This window comes from Geospiza fortis, unplaced genomic scaffold, assembly GCF_000277835.1.
Source record: "Geospiza fortis unplaced genomic scaffold, GeoFor_1.0 scaffold172, whole genome shotgun sequence".
Lineage (NCBI taxonomy): Eukaryota > Metazoa > Chordata > Aves > Passeriformes > Thraupidae > Geospiza > Geospiza fortis.
This window is the reverse complement of record NW_005054309.1, coordinates 10,387,427-10,397,176: the sequence shown is the minus strand read 5'-3', so window position 1 is coordinate 10,397,176 and position 9,750 is coordinate 10,387,427. Positions and strand designations below refer to the sequence as shown.

At 42.6% G+C, this 9,750-nt stretch overlaps 1 protein-coding gene across 1 annotated transcript in view; it reads right to left on the bottom strand.

Annotated features, from left to right (window-relative positions):
* KPNA4 (karyopherin subunit alpha 4) overlaps positions 1-3,220 on the bottom strand; it is a 13,677-nt gene extending 10,457 nt beyond the window's left edge. The window contains exons 1-6 of the mRNA XM_005419050.3: positions 3,176-3,220; positions 2,448-2,537; positions 2,331-2,360; positions 2,199-2,251; positions 1,408-1,503; positions 1,240-1,325 (exon numbers count right to left, since the gene is read on the bottom strand). Coding sequence (XP_005419107.1) covers positions 1,240-1,325; positions 1,408-1,503; positions 2,199-2,251; positions 2,331-2,360; positions 2,448-2,537; positions 3,176-3,217 — 397 coding nt within the window. The 5' untranslated portion in view covers positions 3,218-3,220. The remainder of the gene's footprint in view (positions 1-1,239; positions 1,326-1,407; positions 1,504-2,198; positions 2,252-2,330; positions 2,361-2,447; positions 2,538-3,175) is intronic.
* Between the last annotated feature and the right edge of the window lie 6,530 nt (positions 3,221-9,750).

Here is a 9,750-nt window from a genome sequence, read left to right as displayed (position 1 = left end):
AGGAGAGGGAATGTGGGAAGAGGGCAGGAAAGAAATCCACATTTACATAATTAATTCTGTTTTATTCTCCCCCAGCACTGAGGTGCTTGCTTACATAACAGCCCAATCTGTAAGGAATACATTTATTTCATAAATTTCAAGAGAAATTTGAAATTTTTAGTTAGGTTTTTGTTCTTAATGTAAATCATGTGTTTACTAGAGAAACAACTCATCAGCAGGATTCTTATTTCCTGCTAAATGAAGGTATTTACAGTGTCTGTATGCAAGGAGAAAAAACATCTCCAGCAAGCAGATTAATAAATTCTTATGGAAAAATTACTAAAAAGCATCTTTTAAATTGAAATAAATCATAATTTTGTATGTCACAGCTATTAAACTGACTAACAAGAGTGCAATACAGACCTACAGAAATCACTGAAAAAGTGCTCAATCCACTGAAAAATTAAAGTGTTCTAGATCAAGGGTGGGATAGATTATTTATTAATTAGATTTCCCAAAGAAAACTCAGCTTGCAACTGGGAAAGGAAGAGGATGGAGAAAAAGATAAAAGTATTACCAAAGGTACATCCTGTAAGAGTGAGAATCAAATTATATCAAAGTTCACAGGCTCTTAACCAAGTTTGCAAAAATAGAAGCAACTGATCTTGCAGCCAACGTAATTTTTGTGTATTTTTTTTCCTTAAATTTTAGGAAAAACTCATTTCACTGTATCTTTGATTCTTTAAGAAGCTCTGGTTTGTTCACTCAATTAAAACCCTGCCCACTTAGTTCTGATTTAGCACCAGAAGCTCTGCTTCAGGACGTGCTTGGAGTGCAGAACAAAGTTTGCTTTGCCTGGTAACTCAGATTCCAACTACAATTCCTTCCCACGTTTCAGATGCCCCAAAATAGGAAGGACAGGTTTTGTAATTCAACTTAATTTTGGAAGAGTTCGGTGTCAGGCACCCTCTGATCTGTGAATATTCTCCCCTTTTCACAACAGGGAGCTTTTCAGAGGGCTTGTCTGGTTTTATTCCAAGATTTTTGGTGTTTTTTTTTCAAATTTGAAAACTGGAAGCCAGCAGTATCAACTCTGCTAAGATATTTTGAGTTTCCAGCTGCTGTTCACCATTAGGAAACCCCAGTGGGTTTAAACCCAGAGGAAATGAAGGCAAAAGCAGGTGTGAGAGGTGAACACCTGGCACAGCTCCTTCAGGGCACTGACTGACAACCTGATCCACTCCCCCCTGCAGGACTCACTGGATTGAACTACAGCCTGGGTCTGCTCCGAGGTTCCAGAGGCAATGTTTGTCAGGGCCCACGCAGCTTCAAACTGCAAGGAAGGACTGCAGACAAACAAAAAGCACAGGTGTTAGCACTCAGAGCTGGGCACAGCAGCTGAACAGCAAGAATTGCTGCAGCACTCACTTGTCATCTCTTTCAAGACAGTGCACTAGGATAGGTAATATTCCTGATTTTATTAGGTCATCGATGGGTGGATTGCGGTCACTGGACAGCAGCTTCCTGCAGGAAAATGGACAAAAAACCAAATTACTGACAAATCCTGCCTGGAAAAGAGCAGGGAATTGTTTAATCCAACCTTCCCCTCAAAAAGGGACCAGTGCTGCCACTGGGGCTGGTCAGTAAAGGCTCTCTGTGGTTGAGTTTGGGAATCTCCAATGTTTGGAATCTCCAACAACCAAACTGCTCCTGCTGGGCTGGGAATTCCTTCCCGAGGGTTTCTCTCCTCCTCCCACAGACCCACAGGATTTGTTTCCTCCTCTTTAAGTGAAAATGACCCCCCAAAGTGAAATTACTGAGCCACTGGCAAAGCAAAGCCATTACATCCATTTCATTCCATGCTTTCTCCCCTTGGGAAGTTTGTCACCAGTCAGGAAAATAAAAGATAGGAGTTGTTCAGCTCCAACTCCTAGAAAAGGAGACACTCAGCTTTTTCTGCACTTAAAGCCAAAGATTTTACAGTCCTTTAAAGTGTGAGAAACACCAAGCTTGCACCAAAATAAATCCAGGTATTTACATGTGAAGGAAATCCACACTACTTAAAAGGTCTGCGTATTCTGGTTTCTTTAAAGTTCTATTTTCCTTTTAAAAATCACTTCATTAATACAATTTCACTTAAGCTAGGACACATTTTCTGACATTAAGAGCATGACAAAATAAGAATAAAATCAGGATATTTGAGGAAAATGTGTTCTTACCTTGCTGCCTGCACAGCACTTAACTGAATACCCTGGTTGTCACTTGAAGCATTCTAAAATAAGAGAAAACAGATTTTTCACACATCTGCCATGATGCCATGAAGAATATTCAAACAATGTAATAGTTTTTACCTGTACTATTGCCTCCAAAGAAGTGTTTTGCTGGAAAACAGAGACAGGAAGCAGTTAGAAATTCCAAATGCCTTTTAAGGATGCAAAAAGAAGAAATTATTGCAAGTTAACTCTTACCACTCTGAAGTCCCCATCAATATCAGAATCCTCACAGATATCTTCATGGGGAACATTCCTTCTCTTTAGGAGATGCTCATCTCTTTTGTTCTTAAAGAGAAAAATGATGGAATACCTTTAAAACTTGGACTTAGGGGGAGTGGGGTGTTCTGTTTCAAACAATCATAAATATGCCATCACTGACACTTAAATTTTCCAAAAACAGTTGGAAAGGACTGCCCAGAGATGCACATTTTGGGAATTCTTCCTAAAAAAATCCTGCATCCAACTTGTGCTGGAAGTTTGATGGGCACACATCCATCAACATTCCAGTTTATTTGTCATTTCTAATAGGACACAGCAATTCCCAGAGGTTTTCTGTTCAGCTCAGATGAAAAATAATTCCAGTTGTGATTCCTTTTTTCCAACAATTCCAGTTTTACCTTCACACTCTTCCACACTTAACTGTAAGGAAATAATTTTCTGCCTGCAGATGAGCAGGAACAGCTGATTTTTAAAGGAAAAACTAAATATTTAAAAACCTCTAGAAGTGCAAGGAGGAGTCCCTTAATTAGGTTACAAATAAACTCCAGGTTTGCAGGACAAAAGTTGTGGAACTCCCATAACTTCAGAACTTTTGAGGCTTTAATGAAATCTCTTACATTTTATCAGAGTAACAACAAAGTCAAACACCACTTGCTGAGAAGAATTTTATAAAATAAAAGAGTAAAATCTCTGGGTCATCTCACCTTTCTCAACTCCACGACAACTTCATTTCTTTGTCTTCTCATAGTCTGGAAAAAATAAAGATTAAAAAAAAATTATAATCTGAATTTAGATCAATTTAAAAAGTTCTTGTGCAACTATTTCAGTTCATGCACTTTAAACAAAACTTTGACACACAGGGTTTAATTTCCATTATAAAAGTAGAGCTCCTACAAGAAATTGAAATAACTACAATATTTCTGTTCTCTCATACTAAAACATTCTCCTAAGTCCTCAAGATGAGGGAAAAAGGAATAAAACCATATTTTTCAAAGGGCAAGATGGAAAGGAGCTGTGCATAAAACAGCACCAAAAGCACTAAAAGGACCATGGCAATCTAACAGTAAAATAACTTTATAAAGAAGCTCAAATTAAGAGACCCTGCAAGCAGAGCTGAGTTCCAGAACTACTATTTATAAATTAGAACCTTTGACATTCTAAGAGCAGTATTTTTTGTCATTTTCTCTACAGCTGCCATTGACAGTACTCAGACTAAAACAACAATTGTAAATATACATAAATTGGTTTATTGCTGCTTGTGCTGCTGCAGTGAAAACTGAAACAAATCAGTCTGGAGTGATTTTATTTGATCACTTTGAACTCTACAGCGAATGAGAACAGCGAAATTCCAAACAATTCCATTTTTATTGTGACAAGCCCAGGGGAAGCTGGAAGTCCCTGAGCACAGGACAGAAGGAAAAGGAACCTCCTGAACAGCAAGATGTGAAGATAAGCATTAAAACCTCACTTTCAAAGCATTTTCCTTTGTTATTCTTATCAAAAAGAAGGTGCAGTTCATCAAATCCAATTTCAGTTGAGCACGACACTGCAGCTCCCCAGAGAAAAAGGGTAAGGAGAGGAAAAAGTGGCAAAGCAGGGATGGTTCCTGCTGCTCTGCAGGGGCTGAGGGGGAAATCCAACCTCCTCCAGGGACAGCTTCCTGCTCTGGAAAAGGCAAAGTGCCAGGGGCAGCTGCAGCAACCCGGGACAGCCAGGACAGACGAGCTGAGGCTTCTTTTTTGTTCTAATATTTGTTTTGTCCCACTCAATTCTCTCTGTGTCAGCAGCAGCTTTGCTGGGAGCAGCAGTGTCACCCCTGGGGTCTGGCAAGAGCCATTCCTCTCCCAAAATCAGCAATCCCACCCACAGGGAGTTTGATTTTGCTGCCCTGTGCTTTGGGAAGGTGTTAAAGCCCGGTGAGATCCTCAGGGCTGTGGTGATATCCCCCAGGACAATGGATGCAGCTCTGAAGAGCACAGGGAAGGCAGGAATCACTCCAGGGATGTTCCTCTGAGCTCCAGGAGAAGCTGAGCCACTGCTGGATCCCACCCAGCACTTCCAGGCTTTGCTGCAGCTTCCACCTGCCTTAGGTACTCCAGGCTCTCAAATGCTCAGGGGAGTTTCTCCAAACTCCACAGATCTGGCACATCCAAGATAAAATAATGGGAGGAAAGCCTCTGATAACAGATTGCAGAACTGCACCACGCCCCTGATGATCTCAGAGGGCTTTTAACACCTTCCCGAAGCACAGGGCAGCAAAATCAGCATTCCCACCCAAAAGCTGCCCTGGGAGAGGGGTGGCTCTTCCAGACCCCAGGGGTGACACTGCTGCTCCCAGCAAAGCTGCTGCTGACACTGAGAGAACTGAGTGGGACCAGAACAAATATTACAATAAAAAATCCTCAGATGTGTCATTTAGAAAAGTCTGTATCATTTAGAAAATTCTTTACTTAAAAAATCCTATCTGCAGGTGATCAGACTAAAGAATCCTCTGCTGGGACAAGAAGAACTTTCTCCCTCCTGCCACAAGCTGACAGGCCCTTGCTGAATTCCTGCCTGCACACCTTGGGGTCACAAAAGCCTTCACATGAAAGACAAGCCAGCAGTGAAGTCACTCTGATTTCCCAAAGCCTGGCTCCACTAAAATCACTCTCTGTGTACACAGAGCCTGTTGACAGAACAGTTACAGGTCAGCGTGGCACTGCTCATCCTCTGAGGAGGAGGAAGAGCACAACAAATGGGAACTGAAGTCAGCTCTGCCATGGGATTCCCAGTGCTACCACCCCAGCTAGAGATGGAAGAGTCTGGACAAGGTAAAATGCCCAGCAGGGCCCAGATGGACTTGTGCAGCTTTTGGAGAGCAGCTCAAAGGGCAGAGATGAGAGATGGTGGTGCCCTGGCACGTGGGGAGGGATTCCTTCTGCTCTGGGGGAGATCTGAGCTATGTGAATCAGCTCCCAGCTCCACAGGAAACCACTGGGACCAGAAAGGGCTTTACAGCCGAGCTCAGGGAGGCCTGGCAAGGGCTCCAGCACAGAAACATGGCCCACTCTGTCAGGAATTCACGTGGCTCCCTCAGGATCCTGTTTGTCATTCGCTACATCAAAAATCAAATGATCCGATCTATTTCTGTCGGCCTGCGATGGCCACCCCTCCATCCTCCTTTTTTCAATTATATTTAGCTTCAGATTTATCATAAGGGCTATTTCTGACCATTAGTCATGACTGAGCCCTTCAGCTTATCATTCAAATCTCGTGGTAGCCATGCCTGCAGGATCCTGGGACATTCTGGGAGTTTTCAAGCAGCTGGGATGCACCAGCTCTTCCTAAACACACCTGGAATGGGATCCTGGAGTGGGATCCGGGAATGGGATCCAGGAGTGGGATCATGGAATGGGATCCTGGAATGGGATCCCCTCCCTGAAGGGATCAGGAGCTCAGCCTGTGCTCACTCCTGGCTGGGATGGTTTTTGTTTTTTTTTTGCTGTTATAAAATGTTCCACTCAATTTCTACACTTCCAGCACAGGAGTAACTGTAGAACTTTGGCTGCTGCCCTCATCCCAGGGAATGGTTTGCAAGGGCACATTGTTTCTGTTGGGGAACTGCAAAGTCAACAGTTATTGTAAATAAAAGATGAGCTGGTTGTGCCATCCTTCCTTCCTTCCTTCCCAGGAAGCTGCTACCAGCACCAGTGTGGTCTGGGACTCCAAATAAAAACAAAACACAGCCCACAGGGAATAGACAGCTGAAACCAGACTATTTTTCCTCAGTTACAGTCAGTGATTCAGGCCCTCCTCCATCCATTACCCCCCTCCTATACAAATCCTGTCTCAACTCCAAAGTGGAGCAATGAAATCTGCTCTAGAGAGCACTGACAAAAGTGCTTTGGGATCATAAAGCCAACCCAAGATACCCCCAGAGGTCACATCTCAGCAACTTCAGAATGGAAATGGGAGTCTGAGTTCCAGATAAAAAATAAAAATCAATATGACATTACATGTGCCACCAGGCCCATTTCTCCTGGAGAAGCTGTGCATGACAGAGAAAATGCCTTAAACAAATATCTCAGTATCATTTGGAAGTGACAAGATGGATGAGCTTCACCACAGAACTCCAAGTCGGCTTAAAGGAGCCTATTTTTATCTCACTGAGTGAAATTCCTGCTCTCCTTCAGTTCTTCCATATTTAATCCCAAGCAGACTATTTTGTGTGGGATACAGAAAGGGTTGAAAAGCTTCAAAGTACCTGCAATATTCAATATATCTCACACCACCACCTTTCCTTCCCTCCCCTGGAGCTTCCTTGGTGTTCTCAAAAAATATTGGTATTTTTGAAGTCCAGTGAATGATGCTGGCAACTCTTAAAATCCTGACATTACTGATCTTCAAGCATCTTGATGCAACGGCTGCTCCAAAATTAGTTTTGAAGTGCTCTGCATCACGGAATTATCATCATTTCCCTTCATGCATCTCTCAATTGCAGAGCAGAAATCTCTATTTAACCCCTCTCCTGTGCTGGCATTGTTCAAGCAATCCTCCATCTCCTGCCCAGCAACACAGGTGAGAAAAGATTCAGCAGATTCTTCCAAGATTTCCAGAGAAATAAAATGAGGGAAATATTTTTTATTGCATGTCAAAAAAGCCTCTAAATGTCAGTCAGATTGCAATGCTGCAGCAGGCAACAATCACCAAGAGAAAATGAAATGTTCAATCACCAGGTGAAAGAGAATGAAGTACATAAAACACCCCAAAACTCTGCAAACCTTCCCAAATCAAGACCCCTAAATGCAGGACCAAAAAGGCATTATTTAAACTCAATTTGTCCATAAAAATCTAGCACAGCCACAATGAACAATCTGGATTTATCTGGGCTCTGTATAGTGAAGATCTGATATTTAATTCCAAGATCTGTGGTATCACTATTGAAAACAAAGGTTGGGTGTCAGCACAGCCATCCCCACAATAACCAGCAAAAACCAGCTCAGCCTTTCTCATCCAAGGGGAAATAAAAGCCCAAGTAAAACCTGTTCCTCACTGAAGATGAAAAAAGTCACCTTACCCAGCTCCCTAATGGATTAGTATTTGCATAATTTAATATCAGAGTCCAGATAAGCCCTTCTTCAAGTCAGGCTTTGGGGTTGGAGGTTAAAAACTGTGGCCACTTCTGCAGCTCTTAAGGCTCCTCTTTGTGCTGAACCAATTCTGTTTTTCCCCCACAGCTCTAAAATCTTGAAGACCCTAAAAAAATGTTGCAAGCACTGAGCAGAAATCTTCAATTCCCCCCAGAGATGCTGCCTCAGCTCCAATTTACTGCTCTCCCACTATTACAAACTTTATTACACCGTGTATTCCTTTGGGCAGGGGCAGAAAGCAGGGACAGGACAAGGATTTCCTGGAGATTCCTGCTCCCAGTGAATCCCTCAATTCCCAGTGTCACCAGCAATCTGTCATCTCCAAACACATGGCAGCAATTATTCACAACGTGCCCGTGCAGGAAATGTTTGCCCAAGACTTCAGCATATGAAGGAATTTTGTCAAACATCTTGTGTAAAACAGGTGCTTGTGTTGGGGGTTGTTTTCTTTTTTCCCCTCTTTTTTCCAGGCCAGAATTTGTGTTTTCAGAAGCATATTGGGGGAAAGAAATCAAACATCTAAAAAGGTGAATAAATGTTTGGTACTTTAGGGGATAAAATGTAGGAAAATCCCTGATTTTGGTCAGAAATACAAGAACTTCCTGTGAATATGTAAAACCTGGAAGGCAAGGACAATGTGACAGGAACTGTAACTGTCAATGGACTGATCTGAGCACATGGAATTAAGAGACAACATTTTTAGGAAGTTTGCAATTCACAGCATGGCAACCTCTCATAACCTCTAGAAATCTCTCCATTTGGCACTCACCAAAATTAGGGGGATTTCTCATTTCTCTAGTAGTAAACTGTCATGGAAAATTTTTAAAAAAATGATGGCTTTGTAAAAACAACCCAGGGCCAACGAGAATTTCAGCGCAGATAAAAAGGGGGAGGAGTGAGGGAGATAAAGATCAAATGTTGGCTTCCTCTGCCAAATAAATACACAACTTTCAGCCCAAGCAGCCCTGCAAGCTGGGTTTTGGAGGCTGGCTGGGAGTGGGCACCAGCAGTTCCCCCAGCCTGATGGCCAGTGTGATGTGTAAGCAGTTACTGAGCAGCAGGGACAGCCAGAAGCCTGAGCTATTGTATGAAAAATAGCCCTGCACCGTGGTTATTTTAGGGAGCAGGCATGTGCTCCAGGATTTGCTGGATAAATGTCACTCTCTAAAATTTAACACGGCCCAGCAGTGGGCTTGGGCTGTGGAAAAAGGCATTTCAGTGCTGCAGCAAATAATAAAAAAATGACTGAAGAGCTTCTGACACACTCCCACGTGGTGTTACCTGCGTGTCCATCTTGAACCTTCCCTGCTTCAGCCCTTTTCCCCTAAAATGCTGCACCAAAGCACCTGAATTCCAGCCTGTGTCTGCTCAGGAATCCCATTTTTCACTGTAACAGCACATCCTGTGTGCATTCCTAAAGGTGCCTTCCTATAGCTGCCTATTCAGTGGTAACAAAATTGATAAAAAAATAAATTAGTATCTAAGGCAAGGGGTTACCTCACAACCCTGCCAGCAAACAGAGCAATTTATTATTCCCGCTCCCAATATTTTGGCCAAAAGTTTGGACATAACTGAGTAATAAACCGTTTTAATCAATCTAACTGGACAGGTTAAAAAGCCAGGTGTTACAGACTTCTGGGAAACTTGGCTGATGTTTAAATTAATACAGGGAACATAAAGGAGTTTTTACTTTTGAAACATTGTAATGTCTTCATATATAAGACTGGAATATTATGGAAAACACAAGGGACACTTTGAGGCCAGTAAAAAGCAGCCATGAGAACAGCAAAATTCTTGTCCAGAACCCTGAACAGACAATTTTAAGCTCCAACTAGCACTCCCGGTCGAGTGTTTAAAGGTGAGGATTGATACCTAGCTTTAAAATTTGACTACTTCCTAAGGAAACCCCAAATTAAAAAAAAAAAAAAAAAAAAAGAGATAAAAAGTGTTTTTTTAAAAAAATAATCTTGCTATGAAAGTTGGGGCGTTATTTATTTCATTATGTATCCTGGAGACACGCAGCAGAACACCCAACCGGGCCCAAATCCTGACTCAGGCTTTTAGGGGCCGCTCGCTGGGATCGTTCCTGCAGCAATTCCGGCGAGCCCACGCCGCACCGGGGCCGCTGGGCCAGGGCCGGGCCGAGC